Source organism: Pelophylax lessonae (genome assembly GCF_965119305.1).
Source record: "Pelophylax lessonae genome assembly, chromosome: 5".
In the NCBI taxonomy this organism is placed as follows: domain Eukaryota; kingdom Metazoa; phylum Chordata; class Amphibia; order Anura; family Ranidae; genus Pelophylax; species Pelophylax lessonae.
Window position 1 is genome coordinate 118620597 of NC_138772.1, and position 21670 is coordinate 118642266.

Consider the following 21670-nt stretch of genomic DNA (forward strand, 5'->3'; position numbering starts at 1 on the left):
GACAGGCAGAAGCAAGGGTCCCACTGGCGAACAGAAAAGGAAAAACAGGCGGCGCTGAGTGTAGCAATAAACCTTATTGGCATGACATTAATGCAGAATCACATGAGGAAAAGCATCCAACTCCATGTGAGTCTGCATTAATGTCATGCCAATAAAGTTTATTGCTACACTCAGCGCCGCCTGTTTTTCCTTTTCTGTCCGACATAGCTGAGTGATTACCTTATCTCCCGGTCTTTTCATGTCTCAGTCTTTTCAGTGTTTCATGTCTTTCCCGGTTTTTTCATTTCTTGTGCAGGAGGGGGAGTAGGAGAATGGCTGGCACGAGCAGGGGGCGTGTGACGTCACGTGTGACGCGTCGACGTCTTTCACGCACGTCAACGTATTTACGTAGTCGACGTAATCGATTACGTTGACGCGTCATTGCAGCACTAGTTTGTATACTCTATACTGTGGTCCTAACTCAAAATTTCCAGAGCCTCCATAGTACGAGCACATATAAGGATGGATAGAATAAAGGCTGGAATGCCACTCTCCTTAAAGGCACAGGGATGCATGTGACACCCAGCAAAAGCACAATGGCAGCGAAGGCATCCAGGCCTTTTAGCGCCGGTTCACATACACGCGACCCTACTTCCCGGGGCGACCTCCGAGATCGCGGTGCGAGCAGCGCGCCGCGACCTCGGAGCGGCCACCACGGACTTCATAACATTGAAGTCTATGGCGGTCGCCTCCTGGTCGCCCCAAAGAAGCTCCGGACCCTTTTTCTAAGTCGGAGCGACTTGTGTCGCTCCTATTAGAACGGGTCCGCAGCTTCCCTATGGGAGGCGACCTGTGAGGCGACCAGGTCGCCTCACAGGTCGCCTCAGTGTGAACCGGGGCTTACTTCAGCCTCAGGAATAAACGAAAACATCCTTTATTAAAATCGTATATATTTTATTGTATGAAACACAATAAAATTCAGGTAATAACTAAAGAGTGTACATCAACATTCCACACAGTTATAACCTACAGTGAGGAAAAAAAGTATTTGATCCCCTGCTGATTTTGTACGTTTGCCCACTGACAAATAAACCGTCAATAATTTTAATGGTAGGTTAATTTTACCAGTGAGAGACAGAATAACAACCAAAAAAATCTAGAAAAACGCATTTTTAAAAAAGTTATAAATTATTTGCATTTTAATGAGTGAAATAAGAATTTTATCCCCTATAAATCAGCAAGATTTCTGGCTCCCAGGTGTTACATAGTTAGTGAGGTTGAAAAAAGACACCAGTCCATCCAGTTCAACCTATAATGAGTGTGTGTATGTGTTTATGTCAATAGTACATTGTATACCCCTGTATGTTGTAGTCGTTAAGGTGCCCATCTAATATTTTTTTTTAAACTATCGATGCTCCTCGCTGATACCACTGCTTGTGGAAGAGAATTCCACATCCTTACCGCTCTGACGGTATAGAACCCTTTACACACTTTAAGGTTAAACCGCTTCTCCTCTAATTTTAACAAATGGCCCCAAGTCCTTTTATATTCCCTTTTACTGAATAGTTTGTTCCCTATGCTAGGGTCACCAGTACAGTATTTGTACAATGATAGCATATCCCCTCTCAAGCGTCTCCTCTCCAGGGAGAATAAGTTCAATGCTTGCAGTCTTCCCTCATAGCTGAGATCCTCCAGTCCCTTTATTAGCTTTGTTGCCCTTCTCTGTACTCTCTCCAGTTCCAGCACATCCTTCCTGAGGACCGGTGCCCAGGACTGGATGGCATACTCCAGATGATGCCGGACCAGAGTCTTGTAGAGTGGGAAATTATTGTTTTATCTCCTGGAATGAATCCTCTTTTTATTACATGCCAATATTCTGTTGGCTTTGCTTGCAGCAGCTTGACATTGCATGCCATTGCTGAGTTTGTCGTATACTAGGGCCCCCCTAGCGAGTAACTTGCATTCGTTTTTCTGGCACCCAAGTGCATTACCTTACATTTTTCAACAATAAACCTCATTTGCCATGTAGATGCCCACCCCATTATTTTGTTCAGGTCATCTTGTAAGATTTTCACATCCTGCGTAGAAGTTATTGCCCTGCTTAATTTAGTATCATCTGCAAGCACGGAGATTGTGCTGTTTATCCCGTCCTCTAGGTCGTTTATGAATATACCAATACCTTTATTTAGTATGTTCTTAAAGCACTCCCATTTTTCCTCTGTGTTTTTTGTTCCTAGGATTGTATCCCATTTAATATCCTCTAGCATAGAGCACAGTTTAGGTTTGGTGCGTTGCAAGCACCTGTAAAGAGTGAGTACCCTGTGATTTTATTTTTAATAAATGCAATTTTAAAAAGGGTATAACCACTATTGGCTTTTTTTTATCTTTCATTCAATATATCGGGATACTACAATCCGTAATGAGTGGAACCTGGAAGGAGGTTGGAGAAATTTAATATAGTCAACAGGGGGCTAAAAAGCTGGTTTGGATCACACTTAATCGCTGTAAACACATTACCCCAGGTGAGAATACTCCGGGTGGGGGAACACCTCTAGGTTGCACACTATTGGTTTTTTGCACTGATAAGGAATTGCACGGTGGATCAAGCACTGCTTTAAATTTTCATTGCAAGCAATCATTTGCATGGACTGTTTCGTTGTTATATGGTGATTGCACGTTTATGTCGGACAATTTTTCACTATATTTATACACTTTTTAATATTGTTATATTCTGATTGTACAGTCATTTAGCATTCACATAGCGCAGCATTTATTGTGTATTGAAGCTGGTCAGAGTTGATGGGAAGATGGATGGAGCCAAATATAGGGCAAAACCTGTTAGAGTCTGCAAGAGACTTGAGACCGTTGCAGACGTTCACCTTCTAGCAAGACAACATCCCTAAACATACAGCCAGAGCTACAATGGAATGTTTAGATCAAAGCATATTCATGTTAGAATGGCCCAGTCAAAGTCCAGACCTAAATCCAATTGAGAATCTGTGTCAAGACTTGAAAATTGCTATTCACAGACCATCCAATCTGACAGAGTTTGAGCTATTTTGCAAACAAGAATGGGCAAAAAGAATTCACTCTCTAGATGTGCAAAGCTGGTAGAGACATACCCAAAAAAACTTGCAGCTGTAATTGCAGTGAAAGGTGGTTCTATAAAGTATTGACTCATGGGGGCTAATTACAAATGCACGCCCCAGTTTTCAGATATTTTATTTATAAAAAATTTTGAAAACTATTATTTTCCTTCAACTTCCCAATTATGTGCCACTTGGTGTTGGTCTATCATATACAGTATCTCACAAAAGTGAGTACACCCCTCACATTTTTGTAAATAGTTTATTATATCTTTTAATGTGAAAACACTGAAGAAGTGACATTTTGCTACAATGTAAAGTAGGGGGCACAGCTTTTATAACAGTGTAAATTTGCTGTCCCCTCAAAATAACTCAACACGCAGCCATTAATGTCTAAACAGCTCGTGACAAAAGTGAGTACACCCCTAAGTGAAAATGTCCAATTGGGGCCCAATTAGCCATTTTTTCTCCCCGGTGTCATGTGACTCGTTAGTGTTACAAGGTCTCAGGTGTGAATGGGGAGCAGGTGTGTTAAATTTGGTGTTTTCCGTCTTACTCTCTCATACTGGTCACTGAAAGTTTAACATGGCACCTCATGGCAAAGAACTCTCTGAGGATCTGAAAAAAAGAATTGTTACTCTATATAAAGATGGCCTAGGCTATAAGAATATTGCCAAGACCCTGATACTGAGCTGCAGCACGGTGGCCAAGATCATACAGCAGTTTAACAGGACAGGTTCCACTCAGAACAGGCCTCGCCATGGTCGACCAAAGAAGTTGAGTGCACTTGCAGAGGTTGTCTTTGGGAAATAGACATATGAGTTCTGCCAGCATTGCTGCAGAGGTTGATGGGGTGGGGGGTCAGCATGTTAGTGCTCAGACCATACGCTGCACACGGCAGCGTATGGTTCAAATTGGTCTGCATGGCTGTCGTCCCAGAAGGAAGCCTCTTCTAAAGATGATGCACAAGAAAGCCTGCAAACAGTTTGCTGAAGACAAGCAGACTAAGGACATGGATTACTGGAACCATGTCCTGTGGTCTGATGAGACCAAGATAAACTCATTTGGTTCAGAAGCCTGTGTGGCGGCAAACAGGTGAGGAGTACAAAGACAAATGTGTCTTGCCTACAGTCAAGCATGGTGGTGGGAGTGTCATGGTCTGGGCCTGCATGAGTGCTGCTGGCACGGGGGAGCTACAGTTCATTGATGGAACCATGCATGCCAACTTGTACTGTGAATTACTGAAGCAGAGCATGATCCCCTCCCTTTGGCTGCAGGGCAGTATTCCAATATGATAATGACCCGTAACACACCTCCAAGACAACCACTGCCTTGCTAAAGAAGCTGAGGGTAAAGGTGATGGACTGGCCATGCATGTCTCAAGATCTAAACCCTATTGAGCATCTGTGGGGTATCTTCAAACAGAAGGTGGAGGAGCGCAAGGTCTCTAACATCCACCAATACAAAATAGAAGTAGGCAACCGCACTCCAACTTGAAAGTTTGAAATTAATAAAATCTGTTTATTGAGGATCCAAATAATCCATAGTGACAAAAATCAGAGACAGGGGACAAACACAGTTGACCCGTTTCACAAAATTACATTTGCTTAGTCATAACCATGTGGATACATGTGGAGATGCTGCCTAAATAGTAAACTGCAACCAAAAAAGCCAATTTCCGTTAATTGAGTGAAAGGCTCCAAACCTCTAACATCCACCAGCTCTGTGATGTTGTCATGGAGGAGTGGAAGAGGACTCCAGTGGCAACCTGTGAAGCTCTGGTGAACTCCATGCCCAAGAGGGTTAAGGCAGTGCTGGAAAATAATGGTGACCACACAAAATATAGACACTTTGGGCCCAATTTAGACATTTTCACTTAGGGGTGTACTCACTTTGGTTGCCAGCGGTTTAGACATTAATGGCTGTGTGTTGAGTTATTTTGAGGGGACAGCAAATATACAAGCTGTATACTCACTACTTTACCGTAGCAAAGTGTTATTTCTTCAGTGTTGTCACATGAAAGATATAATAAAATATTTACAAAAATGTGAGGGGTGTACTCACTTTTGTCAGATACTGTAAAATCCCAATAAAATACATTTACGTTTTTGGTTGTAACATGACAAAATGTGGAATATTTCATGGGGTATGAATACTTTTTCTAGGTACTGTATGTTAGTGCCCTATTGGCACCTACTGAATGTGATTTTATTGTTTTTTGTTTTCAACACATTTTTAATAAAATATACTACACTATGAAATTCTCTCTGGATTTTCTTGTTTGCTCATACTGAGTAAATGAGAACTTAAATTAGTGACATCCACAAGCTGGCTGGTTTCTGGATCTGCATGTAGAAGATCTGACATTCCATGCACAGGATTTATTATACAAGGCTTGTTAGCCGCAACCATCTGGTGAGTGAGAATTTCACTTGAGCACATGGAGGAGACCTTTCTTATAATTAAAGAAGAAAATCTCATTTATTATTGTTGGACTTTAAAAAAAACTAAAAAAAAAAAAAGAATATTTTGATGCATTAGATCACAGGTTGTTATTATTTGTTTGGAAGGGCTAGCTCCTACTTTATGAGTTTTTTTTTTTTTTTTTTGTAATGTTTAACATTGACATGCCTTTTAAATAATAAAAGTATAACCAAAGGCAAAGCAGTTTTTTTTTAGTTTTGGATAGATTAGAGATGAATTAGAACATCTATTAAGTTTTTCTTTTTGTCTGTCTATGCCCCCTTTCTCTGTTTGTCCTATTTATCATTATCACCGAACATTAAAGTAAAAGAAAATCCCAAATTTTGGGTTGTACCCAGAAATGTAATAGAGGGAAAATCCTTCAATGAGGACACTAGTTCTGGTGACCTGGGGGTCCCCAATGAATTCCCTTAATTTTCAGGATTTTCCTCTCCCTTCCTGTTTGGCTATGGGGCAGTAAGTGAAGGGAAATCTCCCCAATGGGATACAAATGACAAAAAAAGACATTGGCTATAACCCTCCCTTATTCAATCCAAAATCTAATTAAAGCCAGTTTCTAAGGCATATACAGCGTACACAAAATGGCCATTAGGAAGATCAATGCCGTAAATGGAAGAACAACATGAAGTTGGCTATCCTTTTAATAGGGTTTAAAGTTCAGCAATTCAACACGTCCATGTTTGCAGTGTCAACATCCTGCAGAATGCTGACTTGCTGTGTTGTATGTCATGAGTATAGCAATGGCCCGCTAATTTATGGCTGTGATCTTTTTCAGATGAAGAGGAAGCCCTTAATCTAATCATGAAGGACCTGGCAGCGCTGGGGAGATGTGGAGGATTACTGGACAGTAATCGTAATAAGAATAACAAACAGGTGAGTCTTGTGTTACTTTTTTTCCTGAAATCGTTTTACTGACAAATGGTGGCTCTTCATGCTCAGGGTGTACATAAAAGGATGGTTCTCAAAGAAAAACTTAAAGTGATTGTTAACCTTCAAATATACATGGTGAAGTGACTGGCCTCAGGTGATATGCAGAGATGAAACAAATCCTCCTACAAAAGTTGTACCTGTTTATCTGTAGTCATCTCTTCTCTACAGTACATCTATTGAAAGTGCAACGTTTATAAAGCTTGCCTGAGCTTTCAGAAATCAAGGAGCCGAAGTTACACTGTGCAGAGCTCAGTGAGAGCTGATTGGAGGAAAGAGACACCCCCCCCCCTTCACACAGCACACAGGAACAGAGCTTAGGCTGTCTCGCAGTTGGAGCTCCCTCCCTGTCACCATTTTTCCTGGTGCCAAGAAAACTTGTCTGAAGTTACTTATGCTGATAGCAGAAGAAGGAAGCAGCAGACAGAAATTACATTTAGTGCTCTGGATTGAGACAAGTACACACAATAGAGGGATATGCTTTGTTCTTATTTCATGTCAGAAATTTGCAACCAAAAACAAAGTAAGTAGTATAACGCTTAAGGTTACAAAACCCCTCTACTCCACTGCCACTGCATATGAAAAGGGGGGCGACCCTGCATGCATCAGAAAACACGTAGTATAAAAAAGTACAGATAGCCGCACTCCAATAATATCACCTTTAATAATCCATGTATTAACTACTCCGGACTGCCCACCGTGAATTTACATTGCTACTTTGACGTTAAATAGCGGGGTTATAGCAGCAGCTAGCTGCCATAGCCTCGGTATTTGTTTACACAGCTGGAGAACCGGAATCTAATAAAAGTGGTCCCAGCCGATGATTCGCCAGGGGATCACTTTTATGGGCAGTGGGAGAGGTGCCCTCCTCCCGGAGCCATCGATAGCAGGGAAAGTGATCCGATTCTGTGCACGGAGGTGCAGGAAGTCGAGTGAAGGCAAGATGGCCCCCACTCGACTCCATGCCCCTGGAGGACCGGAGCCACGTCAAACGTCACTTCCACCCAACTACCTTAAAGGACCAATTTTTTTTAATGGCAAAAGTAAAAATATATGTTTTTGCTTTTAAGTGTAAATGAGAGATCTGAGGTCTTTTTGACCCCAGATATCTAATTAAAGAGGCCCTTTCATGCTTATTTTTTATTACGAGGGATGTTTACATTCCTTGTTATAGGAATAAACATTTTTTTTTAAAGGGAGAGTGTAATCATAAAAAGGGAAATAAATAAGAAAAAAAAGTTTTAAAGCGCCCCATGCCTCCGAGCTCACGCACAGAAAAGAAAGCATAAGCAAGTTGCGCCCACATATTTGAACGGTGTTCAAACCATACATGTGAGGTATCTCCCTGATCATTGGAGCGAGAGCAATAATTCTAGCACAATACCTGTAACTCTAATTGGGTAACCTGTAAACCTTTTTAAGTGTCGCCTATGGAGATTTTAAGTTCCGTTGTTTGTCGCCATTTCATGAGCATGCGCAATTTTGAAGCATGACATGTTAGGTATCTTTCACATTGTACAAGAAATTTGGATTAACTTTACTGTTTTCTTTTTTTTTTGTTCAAAAAAGTGTATTTATTCCAAACAAATTGCATTTGTAAGCAAATACAGTGTGAAATAAAGTATTGCAATGATCTCTATTTTATTCTCTAGAGTCTATATATAATGCTTGGGGGTTCTAAGTCATTTTCTAGCAAAAAAAAAATACTGATTTTAACTTGTAAACAACAAATGTCAGAAATAGGCTTGGTCCTTAAGTAGTTAAAACGACAATCCATAGAGCAAAATAGGAGTAAGAAGCGCAGCTAACACATTTTATACCTCTCCTGGTGCATAATCATAGCTATGATTAAGCACCAGCAGAGGTTTGAAACGCGTTAGCTGTGCTGTACTTCTTACCCCCATTTTGCTGCATGAATTGTCATTTTAATACATTAATCAAAGTGATTTCATTGGAGTGCGGCCATCCGGACTTTTTTTAACTACACCCTTTAAGAAAAAAGTGGACTGTTCCATTGATGACTCATTTTACATATGCTAGTTACCTGACATTCATCGTGACCCACTAGCATTAATGTTTTGTTTCACTGATCTGCAACAAATATGCATATTTGGGCACCGCTATCCTTTATGTACTGAGAACACTGTAATGTATAGGCATGTTTTTTTGGCAAGAATCTTTAAATGAGAACTAACCCTTTAAGTAAGCCTGCAAGAGAACCATTATATCAATCAACAATCCAGTAGATAAATATAATATGAGAGCTTTAAACGTCTTTTATCTGTACAAACATTAAAAAACTGCATTGCTAGTGGAAGTGGGTATACATAGTTTTCTTGGCACTTTGGAAGCAAGCATACCATACTGTATCTGCTTCCTCTCCTTCCTGTTCAAAGAACTCTGTGATACAACTTTTTTGGAAAGGAAAAACATTCTTGCAATTAAATTCTGATAAACATTGTTTAATGCTTTTCTAAGCTATCTTAAAACGAAATACCTTTCTCAGGGACTTCTCATAGAAGTCACTCCTGCTGGCCAACATGTTCATTTCAGGCATTGCAGTGTATCTACATATGTCTCTATAAACATAAAAACCTTTTTGACGAGTACCTTTATTTTGTGGCACTTTTTCCAACTTCCCCAATCCTCACCTAGGCAGCAATGACATCCGCTTGGACCCTAGCCTACCCTGCCCAAAGCCTCCTGGGTTTATGTCACAAATCCCAGGAGGCTGCGGGACCAATGTCCCTGTACTGATGTGTCTCACACATGTGCAGTAGGGAGCAGTAGGGAGCCAGCTGCTATACATCAGGAAGTGACAGGGAGCTTCATAACCAAGGTGGTAGTGCCAAAAATCAGAAGACCAGGAAGAATTGACTGCAGGGAAGACAGCACTGGACTCCACCGGCTGGTAAGTATTAAGCCTCGTACACACGCAATGATTGTTGGCCGTGAATTTTTGGCCAACGTCCGATCGGCCGATTTTCGGCTTGTTAGTATGATGCTTCCAACAACCGACTGCGACTTTTCGGCCGAACAAAATCTGGTGTGCATGCTATAAAATTTTTGTTGGCCGTCAACAGAACGGCCGATTTTCCGTCAGTCAGTACAGATTTCGGCAGACAAAAATCAGATGAGCAAGACTGGGCATGCTCAAAGAAGAAAAAACACACAGAAAGTAAACCAGCACATGACATCACTTCTGAAGTTGATTTTTGTTTTGTTGGCCGAGAAAATTTGTGTGCAGTCTAGAGCACATTTCAACCAACACAACAACACTGGACAAAAAAAGGCCGATCGGTCGACCAACAATCGTTGCGTGTGTACGAGGCATTCGTTTTCTAATGCCCCTTACACACGTGCAGATTATCTGAAGACTTTTGTCTTCAGATTTACCTTTTCTATGTAGTGCAAGGGCCTGCCGGATTGCATACAAATTGAAAGTGTTTAGGTTTGACCTCATATTATATGGTTTTGGTAAGTCTGCAGACAAAAGTCTTCAGATAATCTGCACGTGTGTATGGGGCATTAGTCAGCAGCTACAGTATTTGTAGCTGCTGCCATTTATTTTTGCTAAAGACAGGTGAAGTTCATCTTTAAGGCAATTGCTGTTTAAAGCAGTTTGAAACCGGAAACAAAAATGTAATATATTGCATCTCATCAATTCCTAAACATGGAAGCTGCATTTCTTTTATTTTTTAGGCTTTTTTTCTTTTATAGTCACCTGTTAAATCAGGCCAGCGAGACTGTTATTTTTTAACTTTCTTTAACTGACTAAGTGGTAGTTAGAGGGTTGAGACAATCCATGTACCAGTGATAGAGATGCTTACAATGGTCAGCTTTTTTTCAATTATGTAAGACATTTATCCCAAAAGAAAAAAAAAACAGTTTGTTGTAACAGCCTAAAACGTGTTAGCTGGAGTTTGGCTTCAGTTTGTTATTCAGGTCAATTTTGCTAGTGCATTTAACACTACCCTCACCCTGACAATGCTGCTGTCCAAAGAGTTCTCCATTGCTCCTTCATCCAGTATGGAGATACCCTAAAACAGGAGGTGTGTTACTGGCTGGATCACCAGGTAACAATAAAGGAAAAAAGCCTAAGGCCTCATACACACTGCTTACACAGGTGTTTGTCATTTTTTTCTTTCAGCCTATAAAAGCAACTCTGTTAGCCTATCTGTTCATGGAGATTTGGACGTTTACAGGCATATTTGAAAAGGAGCGTTTACAGGCTGAAAAAAAACCATCACAAGCACGTTTTTAGGAGGAGCTTTCGGGCAGAAAAAAGCTTGATGTGTATAAATGTGGCGTTTAGGTGCATTCAGCATTTTTAAGTATAAATTGATTCTAGTGAAAAATGAGCAGAGGGGAATGTTGTGGGGAGAAAGGAAACTTCTAAACATAAACATGCATAAACGCATGTGCAATACAAGCAATTATAAGTGTTTTTTCTGCCAGAAGTTCTGCCATTTTTTTCAAGCGCCTAGTGTGCACGGACCCGAAAAAAAAAAAAAAAAATATATATATATATATATATATATATATATATATATATATATATAAAAAACACATTTAAAGTGGTTCTAAAGGTTGATTTTTTTTTTTAACCTTTCTGCATTCTATGCAAAAAGATAAAAAACCTTCAGTTTGCAGCTCCCCCCACAGCTTCACCTAATACTCCCCTGAGCTCATTTGCAATCCAGTGATATGCATGAGAGCAGCTGCTGAACCGGGTCTTTGTCTCCTCATTGGCTGAGAGACAGCTACAGTCACAGCCAGTGATGAGGGAGCAGGGGCGGCGCACAGCCCCGTTCTGCGTTTCTTATGGACACACAGAGCAGGGCTCAGGAGTGAGAACACACAAGTGCCCCCATAGCAAGCAGCTTGCTATTGAGGCACTCGGAGAAGAGGGGGAGCCAGGAGCGCCAGCATTGAACCCAAGAAGAGGAGGATTGGGGCTGCTCTGTGCAAAACCATTGCACAGAGCATGTAAGTATAACATGTTTGTTAAACATTTGCCGGTTGCGCACTGTATATCTACTGTGACAGTGCGGGCCGGCTTTGCAGAATCACGTATATATAACTAATTCTGCTCTTCCAGGTAGGGGGCACCTCTTGTTCTGTGACTAGTAACAGCAGAAGCCAATCAGTGGGTGTAAGCCAATGGTTGTCCGCTGGCACCCGCTGTTCGGCGAGGAGGAAGACAAAACAGAGCTCTGCATATGTAAACAAAGCAGAGCTCTGTCCCTCAGTGGATATGTGCTGGATTTTGTTTCCCTGCAAAGCAGGGAATAAAATCCAGCACATCTCTTATTGAAAGCAGCACACAGTACACACATATACACTGGTTAGGCACACATTTAACCCTTTGATCGCCCTAGATATTTAACACCTTCCCAGCCATTAGTCATTAGGCCAGTGTCATTCCTCATTAGTGACAGTGCATATTTTTAGCACTGATCGCTGTATTAGTGTCACTGGTTCACAGTTAGTTTCAGATTGTTTGCCGCAATATCGCAGTCCCGCTATAAGTCTCTCATTGCTGCCATTGCAAGTATAATAGATGATTTTTAAAAAAATTCTAGTATGTATATCATAACTTTTGCGCAAACCAATCAATATATGCTTATTGTGTTTTTTTTTAAATATGTAGCAGACTACATATTGGCCTAAATTTATGAAGAAATTAGATTTGTAAAAATGTTTTGTATGATATGTTTTGTAGTAGAATGTAATAAATATATATATTCAGTATATATATATATATATATATATATATATATATATATATATATATATATATATTGTGACAGGAAGTCAGGTAAATCTGTGGGTGTTGTCACAGACGGGAGATACATGTCTGCCTTGTTTAGACAATTCACCAATTACTATCAGGTGTCGGCTGCAGAGATAGCCAGAAAGGTTTAACCTCCCTGGCGGTATGATTCTGTCAGGAATTCTGTTCCAAAAGCGGTACAATTCTTTTCATGGAAATTTGGCGTTATGTATTATAGGCCTACAATTCTTAGTAATTACTGACTTAAACCTGACCAAAACAAGTCTCTAGTAGACATCCCAGATGTGATAAATTTGAAACACAAACAAGTGAATTATAATCGAATCAATAATATTATTTTATTATTTAATATATAATATATATAATAAAATTATATTATTGATTAGATTATAATTCATGCGCTATATATTATATATATATGTGTGTATATAGATATATATATATATATATATGTGTGTGTGTATATATATATATATATATATATAACGCATGAATTATAATCGAATCAATAATATAATTTTATATATATATATGTGTGTGTGTGTGTGTATAGGTATATATATATATATATATACATATATATATGTAAATATATATATATATATATATATATATATATATATATATATATATATATGCATATATATATATATATATATATATGCATATATATAATATAAAATGCGTTATGTGTTTTGTGCAACATTTTTTTTTTTTTTTTTTTTGAATTTCCCTCCCTAGTTCCGCTCCCATGCAGCATTGCTGCTGCAGGGAACGGAACTAGGAAGTCCTCCTACCGACAGACGAGCGGCGGAGATCTCGCTGGCGGTCACAGCAATGAGAGCTCATCGCTGGATCGCCAGGATAAGGTAAGAGAAGCTCCGCTGCGCTGTCTGCACGCTCTGCCCATTGACCCCGAGCGTGACTCGGGGATACCGCTAATAGCAGAAAATTCCTACCCCGAGTCACGCTCGGGTTTACCGCTAAGGCGGTTAAGGACGTTGGAGAGCTTCAGCTATTCAGAATGAGGCAATTAAGGCCTCTATAAGTTATCCAGTGGATGACTACTGATTGCTGCATCCTGAGGCTTTGTGCGTTAAGGAGAGCAGTGAGCTGAGAGACTTCTGAAGGTGAGATGGTGTTGACTTTTTCTGTGTGAAAAGAAAACAAATAGACTATTGGTTTTCTGCTGTATGACCAGCAGTGTCTGCTCAGCAGTAGGTTGGGACAGACACCATAGGTAGGTTCCTGTGTTGTGAAGGTAGACGCCCCAAGTGGCCAGGGTTTTTTTTATGTTTGTTTGATTTATGCTGTTTGGATGCTTGCACTTGTTTCCAGCAAATTGAAAGAATAAACCATAGACCGTTGTTTTCAACCACTCCTCGGCTGTCTCTCTGTGTAACAAACCCACCCAAGGGGTCACCCACACCCGCTACCGAGCTAACCCCTTACAATATATATATATATATATATATATATATATTTATTTATTTATTTTTTAATTGTCTACCTTTTTTTGTTAGCGCCAAACATATAAAACCCAGTGGTGATCAAATACCACTAAAAAAAGCTCTCTTTGTAGGGAGAAAATGACATAGACTTAATTTATGTACAGCGTTGCATGACCGCGCAATTGTCACCTAAAGTAACGCAGTGCTGTATCGCACAAAATGGCCTGGTCATGAAGGGGGTAAATCTTCCAGAGGTCAATTGGTTATTGAAAAAAAAACCTTTAATATATTACAGTTTTGGTTTTGGTTTTAAAATGGCTTTAAATCTTTGTGACATATAAACTGAAAAACAAAAATGTAATTTATTACAGCTTAGATGATTACACAGCTGCACCGATAGGCTGCTTCCCATCTAACCTGCAGCTAACACCTGACCCAGACACTTCTTTCCTGCATTACCTGATCACATCTGCACACGTTTGTTTATTTTACATTTGCATTTCCCTTTTCTGTCAATGCACATTAGTTATTCACAGCCTCTTAAAATTGCATCATTGGTAGTTTATCCTCTCTGCTGTACGGCATAAAGTTCACCGAATGAAAATATGAGGAAGTTTCTGCTACACATAAATTCTTCAGGGTTCATTCAGGCTGTCATTATTATACACATTACAATTCTACCGTCCAGGTGTGTGTTTTGTTTCTTTACTCCTCAGCCTTTTCATATTAGCATCGGAAATCTAATATCTCCACAAATAGCTGAGTGGTTCTGCGAAATTGCTTTCCCGTGCAAAAACACGGTTGTTAACCTTTCTGGCGAACAGAAAACAGCGGAAAGATGTCATCCAGTCTGGGGACAAGCTGCGGAGGAAAGGCCTTCTTGTTTTGATTAAGTGAAGAGCCTTTCTGAACCTTAACCCAAAACAATAATGCGGCGTCTGCAAGCAAACAGAAGGAATTCAGGGAGTCAGAAAGGAAAAAGGAAGCCCCACAACAAAAACAGCCAGCAGAGTATCAGCTTTATTGATTGTGCTTTGGAATCTGATGTCGCCCCGTGGACAGAATCTTGTTTTTGTAAGCGTCCAGACAAATACATAACTTTGATAAGAGAACTAAAAGAGAAAACATAAGCATGTTTTCATCTTTTAGCTTTAAACCAGAACGTCACTCAAAAATAACAACATTAAAATGCATAGCCCATTAAAATATAAATGAAAGTGATTGTAAAGTCTTGTTTTTTTCTATAAAAATACCAAAAATGTTATACTTACCTGCTCTGTTGCAGTTGGTTTTGCACAGAGTGGCCCGGGTCCTCCTCTTCTGGGGTCCTTCTTCTGTGATCCTGGCCTCTCCCTCCTGTTCAGTGACCCTTCAGCAAGCAGCTTGCTATGGGGGCACCTGAGCTGAGTCACAGCTCCCTGTGTCCATTCAGACATGGAGCCCCGCCCCAGCCCGCCCTCTTTCGCCCCTGATTGGCTAGCTGACTTTGACAGCAGTTGGAGCCAGTGGTGCCGCTGCAATATCTTAGCTAATCAAATCAGGAAGGAGAATCTTGGTCAGCTGAGACACTCGTGGACATTGCTGGACAGAAAAGGACCTCAGGTAAGTATTAGGGGGGCTGAGGGAGACTGCTGCATACAGATGGCTTTTTATCTTAATGTATAGAATTCATCAAGATAAAAAACCTTCTGCCATTACAACTCCTATAAGAAAAGCAGCCAATCCAGAGATTTCCCCTGGAGTAGTCTTTTTCGCCCGCTAGATGTCTTCAGTCGTATGACTAGCATTATTCATGTATAGTATGCATCAATACATTCAATTAATTAATAATACCTGGTGTATGATTAAACATCTGAAGTTACTAAAGTCATTAGTTCATGTTTTCAAAAGGGGTAAATAAATATCAAATAAATACATTTATTGAGTGAGAGCCGGTTCACACTAGCGCGACTTGTCAGGCGACTGGTCAGCCTGACAAGTCGCGCTCCCTCGCGGTCCATTGACCACTACAGGACCCATTCTAATAGGAGTGACACAAGTCGCTCCAACTTAGAAAAAGGGTCCTGTACTATTTTGTGGCGACCTCGGAGCGACTTGCATAGACTTCCATTATGTGAAGTCCCTGTAAGTCGCTCCGAAGTCGTAGTGCATGGTAATGCACAAGTCGCCCCCGAAGTAGTAAGGAGTCGTGTCGCCTCAGTGTGAACTGGCTCTTAAAGTGATTGAAAAGTCTTGTTTTTAAAAAAACAAACAAAAAACAAACATATTATACTTACCACCTCTGTGCAGTTGGTTTTGCACAAAGCAGCCCGGATCCTCCTCTTTTCGGGTCCCTCTTCACTGCTCCTGGCCCCTTCCATTCAGACACAGAGCCGTGACCCCTCTCGTGGAGCCAAATGCACCATGCTGCTGTCTCAGCCAATAAGGAGGGGAGTCCGGGGCAGCTCAGAAACTCCTGCAACTTCGCTGGATAAAGACGGGCTCAGGTAAGTGTTAGGGCGGCTGCTGCACACAGAAGGTTTTTTAAAGATAAAAAAAACCTTCTGCCTTTAAAATCTCTTTAATAATGCACAGTGTATAAATGAACATAGTAATACCTAAAATCACCTAACACAAAGTAGTGCACATTGCTTGAATCAAATATATAATCATAAAATGGCAATTTTTATATGGATAAAAATCCCCACTATATCAGTGATAGTGTAAAAACAAGAATCCGTGAATTTTTTTATTTCTCTATAACTTTAGGTAATGAACATTTCAGTTTAACCGCCACCATCCCCATTAGACACACTCTCTCCTTGCAAAATGGACCTTTAAAATTATAAAAGGTCTAATCATCATTATAAAATGATATCATATACAGTTGCACAGGTCCATGTGAGCTTTTTATTTGTTTTAAATTAAAGTATAACTAAAGACAAAACTTTTTCTCTTTTTAGTTTTGGATAGCGGGGAGATGGATTAGAACACCCAGGGCCTTTTTTCAGATGGAACTTGGTGGAACTCAGTTTCACCACCTTTGGCTCAGGCTCCCTGCTCATCACTATCACTTGTAAACACAGGGTCGTGGTTGAGTTCCTGCACTTTTTTTCTGAGGAAAAAAGAATCCCTGAGAACACCTGTCAGTTTTGTTTGCTGTCTGTGTGACTTTAAGGCCCCATTCACATAGGGGCGATCCGACTTGGGGGGGCGACCTCCGAGGTCGCGGTGCGAGCAGCGTGCCGCGACCTCGGAGCGGCCGCCACGGACTTCATAACATTGAAGTCTATGGCGGTCGCCTCCGGGTCGCCCCAAAGAAGCTCCGGACCTTTTTTCTAAGTCTGAGCGACTTGTGTCGCTCCTATTAGAACGGGTCTGCAGCTTCCCTATGGAAGGCGACCTGTGAGGCGACCAGGTCGCCTCACAGGTCGCCTTAGTGTGAACGGGGACTTAGGGAGATTCCCCCTCTCTATTTGTCCTGTTTACCATTAACATTGTCCTCAGAAAAGTATTAGAGGGGAAATCTTCCAATGGGACAATAGTTCTGGTGACCTGGGGGTCCCCAAAGAATACCCTTAATTTGCAGGGATTTCCTCTTACTTCCTGTTTGGCTATGGGACAGGAAGTGAAGGGAAATCTCTGCAATGGGACACAGATGACAAAAATACACCTTACAGGGGTAATAACCCTTCCTTGCGCTATCCAAAATGAAAAAAAAGAGTTTTGCCTATACTTTAAGTGTTTTAATTTACGGAGAGCACTATGTGGGGTTTCTTATTTTATTCATTGCACACTTCGGAAAAGAAAGTTGTTGGAGGTAATTGATATCTTGGGAGAGTTGTTCCCATCTTGTAGAGAAGATGCTGTGATTAGACCAACCTTTCTCAACACATGGAAACCCTTGAAATAAATTTTCAGTCTCTGGGAACCCCTGCTAAGAATTACCATATCTACAACTCATGAAATATTAGCGTGATGGTCAGTGGGAAGAATGCTGCTTACACTTGTGGTCACTGGAAAGAAGTATCCCCTTACTGATAGCTAAAATGATCAACGCTATTAGTGGGAAGTTATAAGAGAGGCAGAAATTGCTAATTGCTCAAGGAACCCCTAGCAAAATCTGGAGGAACCCTATATAGTTCATGGTTGAGAAATTCTGGATTAGACCTTTTATAATTTTAAGGTCCATCTTTGAAGGTGATAGTGGGAATGGTGGCTGTTGCACTGAAATCTTCACTACCTAAAGTTATGGAGAAATCAAAAGAATCCTGGATTGTTGTTTTTACACAAACACCTATGTAGTGGGGACTTTTCTTTTTTTACATTTACATAATTGTGATTTTATGATTATATGTTTGAGGAATGTAGTTATTAGCTACTTATATTGTGTTCTATTAATTGAATGTATTTATTTATTTATTATTTGTTTGGTATTTATTTACACCTTTGGAAATATGCACTTTGATTAATTTAATCATTTCAGATGTTTATTCATTCACCAGGTAATTATAATTATTGAATATACTGACACATATTTATTCATGTGTTTTTGTCTGGGCAATTTTTTTGCTTTATCTGACTTTAGTAGATGCACATGATGGTAATGACAGATAGTGGTTGTAAAGCTTTTTTTTTTTTTTTTCTTTACATTAAAATAATAAACATGTTATTCTTAACTGCTCTGTACAATGGTATTGCACAGAGCGGTCCCTTACCTTCTCTTCTAGACTCCCCTGCCAATTCTCTTGGCTCCTCCTATTCTCCAAGTGTTCCCTCAGGGGACTGGATACTGAGGCGGGAGTTGTGAGGGCACCCTCCAGACCCAGGCGGTGTATGCCCATAGACACACACAGTGTAGCTCGGCCATGCCCCTCATTCACTCTTCACAGGATTTGAATGACAGCAGCAGGAGCTAATGGCTCCCGCTGCTCTCAGAGACTTCTGTGAATGCAGGAAGAGGGGGGCAAACAGAGCAACGCTGGATTAAGAGACTGGGGGTGGGCGCAAAGACATTGGAAGTTTTATTACCTTCATGCAGATAACGCGTTAGGGTAAAAAAACCTTTTGCATTTGGAGCCATTTTAAAGAAAAATTACTATTTGGGCAATGTCCCCTCAGTTCTTGTTCCAGAGATACCCAAAACCTTTGCCACTCTATTAAAGAAAAAAAAAAAAGTTTGCCTAGTGTTCCACTGTAAGTATTGACAACATTAAGGACTAGTTCACACTACATGCAGACCACATGCGCACCAGAATGCATTAAAAACTGCATGCAGAAATGCATCCGGAATGGATCCGGAGTGCCTGTTCATGGTTTGAATCAGCCCTGAATGGCTCGTGTACACTATCAGAAAATCGTACGAAAAATACAGCTTTTGAAGCAATCGTACGATGATCTGATTGTTAGTACACAGCTTTTGAGAGCTGATCACGACAATTATCCGATAGGACAAGCACGAAAATTTTTCTTGTACGATACCAGATCATACGATTTTCGTTTAATGAGTACAGTTGTCATTTGAAAATACAATACAAATACACTACAACAAATGACATCACTTTCACATTTTTATTCTGTCGTATGTGAATTTTCGTAACTTTAGTAAACTCTTAATTTTCTAATGAGACTGGCATGCAAAAAAACCCAAATAAAAAGGATGATTATTAGTCCGATAATCCCATCGTGTGTACCAGGCATTAGCTTATATTGAGAATGCTATGGGACATATACATATATCACAAGACAAGTAAGGTCAAGACACTGCACTCAGCAGAGTGAATCACCTTCATCCGTATTTCTGGATGTGATCGCGTGAGTGCCGTATTAGTTGCCGCTCTAAGTGAACTGTACTGTGAATGGATAGGATCAGTCTGACTTAAAAAATAATAATTAAAAAAAAAAAAGATGCCGTACACAAATCGCTGCTCTATATTTACGTAATTTGGTGTAAGTATGTATTTTCACAGCGTAGGAGCTTTGATAATAATGCAGATTGCGTAACTCTGAGTTGCTGTCTGGAAAGTGAATATCAAATTCTCTTTTTCTAAAAATGAAAAAACCGCAATTGTTTTAAAGATTCACTGGCAAAATGTAATGCTAATATGTCTGCCTTTAGGACCTTCTTCACCCAAGAATCTCATATTTTATGACTGCATAGAAAGGGACACGCTCAGATTGTCAGAAGAAGGGTGTGACCATGTACTTGTACCCTACAAGTATTGGAAACATCTGCTAAAACATGTGGCTTTTGTAGACCATCCGTATATCAGATGTATGCTGTACTCCAGATTTACAACACTTATCCCAATTATTTTCATTATTCATTATTTTATACTTTAAGGAACATAATTGGACCTATTTATAAAGGTGCAAACGTGCCCATCTTCTGGTGCATTTTTTTACTCTCTGGCACCATTTATAAAACATAGAATCACCGCTTTGGTTTTTTACAAGTTCCTACATTTCTGAAACAGTTTTTTAGCTTTTTTTTGTCATAGTTTTTGCAAGTATACACAATTTATATATCAATTGTATTCCAGAAAAGAAAATACAATTATTTGTTCAATACATGCACAAGGGTGATTTTTTTTGTAAGGAAAAGTTAAACATCCTTTGGACAGATATCTGAACTTGAAAAAGTTTTTCACTTTCTGTTTGTAAAAGTTCTCAACCTTCGAATCCTTCATTTTTCAAAAGTGCTTTACTTTCTGTTGACTGTTTGGAAGAGTTTTCTTCTTTCTACTTACAGTTTATTACTGACAGATACTCCTGGACTGTTCACCGCTTTGAAGAAATCCACACTTTTACACCAGTTTGTCAGTTTGGAGTACACTAAAGTTGTATGGCAGTTCCATTTTACTTTTAACTGTAGCATATAGAGCATTTCTAAGTGTTGCTTGGCATTTCCAGCTTCTTTTATAAATAATTCAGAAAACTTAGTGCAAGCTTTCGTCTGCAAACAGAATCACAGATGTACTTGCACTTGCAGTTATCCACAAGGCTGTTATTTCCCCTATGATACTAATAAAGCTCCATTCAGCAAGATCAATGTTGTTCAACTGATGGCCTTTTCAGAAAAATAGTGTTTTGTGTATTATAAATCGGCAGCCGTAGTGATCTGCGTTTAAAAATTAGTTTCAAGCTGAACTCCAGGCAAACTTTTTATTTATCTATCTATCTATCTATCTATCTATCTATCTATCTATCTATCTATCTATCTATCTATCTATCTATCTATCTATCTATCTATCTATCTATATATATATATATATATATATATATATATACACTGCTCAAAAAAATTAAAGGAAAACTTTAAAAACACATCAGATCTTAATGGGGAAAAATATTATGCTGGATATCTATACTGACATGGACTGGGTAATGTGTTAGGAAGGAAATGATGCCACATTGTTTAACAGAAATGAAAATGATCAACCTACAGAGGGCTGAATTCAAATACACTCCGAAAATCAAAGTGAAAAAATGATGCAGCAGGCTAGTCCATTTTGCTGAAATGTCATTGCAGCAACTCAGAATGGTACTCAGTAGTTTGTATAATCCCCACGTGCTTGTATGCATTCCTGACAACGTCGGGACATGCTCCTTTTGAGATGACGGATGGTGTCCTGGGGTATTTCCTCCCAGATCTGGGCAAGGGCATCACTGAGTTCCAGAACAGGCTGAGGTGCAACCTTGTGGAGCCAGATAGACCAAAACATAGATTCCCAGAGGTGTTCTATTGAATTTAGGCCAGGCGAGTGTGGGGGCCATTCAATGGTATCAATTCCTTCATCCTCAAGGAACTGGCTGCATATTCTCGCCACATGAGGCCAGGCATTGTCGAGCTGCACCACTGCACCAGCATAGGGTCTGACAATGGATCCAAGGATTTCATCCAAATACCTAATGGCAGACAAGTTGCCATTATCTAGCCTGTAGAGGTCTGTGCGTCCTTCCAGGGA

The 21670-nt window shown here is 40.0% G+C and overlaps 2 protein-coding genes across 3 annotated transcripts in view; one reads left to right on the forward strand and one right to left on the reverse strand.

Annotated features, from left to right (window-relative positions):
* LOC309555883 (cryptochrome DASH) overlaps nucleotides 1-21670 on the reverse strand; it is a 327950-nt gene that overhangs the window by 226942 nt on the left and 79338 nt on the right. The window lies entirely within an intron of this gene.
* The window catches only part of LOC309555881 (mitogen-activated protein kinase kinase kinase 3-like), a 256846-nt gene that overhangs the window by 146534 nt on the left and 88642 nt on the right, over nucleotides 1-21670 (forward strand). For both annotated transcript variants that reach the window (XM_082258052.1, XM_082258053.1), the window contains exon 3: nucleotides 6325-6422. In XM_082258052.1, the coding sequence (XP_082114178.1) occupies nucleotides 6325-6422 (98 nt within the window). The remainder of the gene's footprint in view (nucleotides 1-6324; nucleotides 6423-21670) is intronic.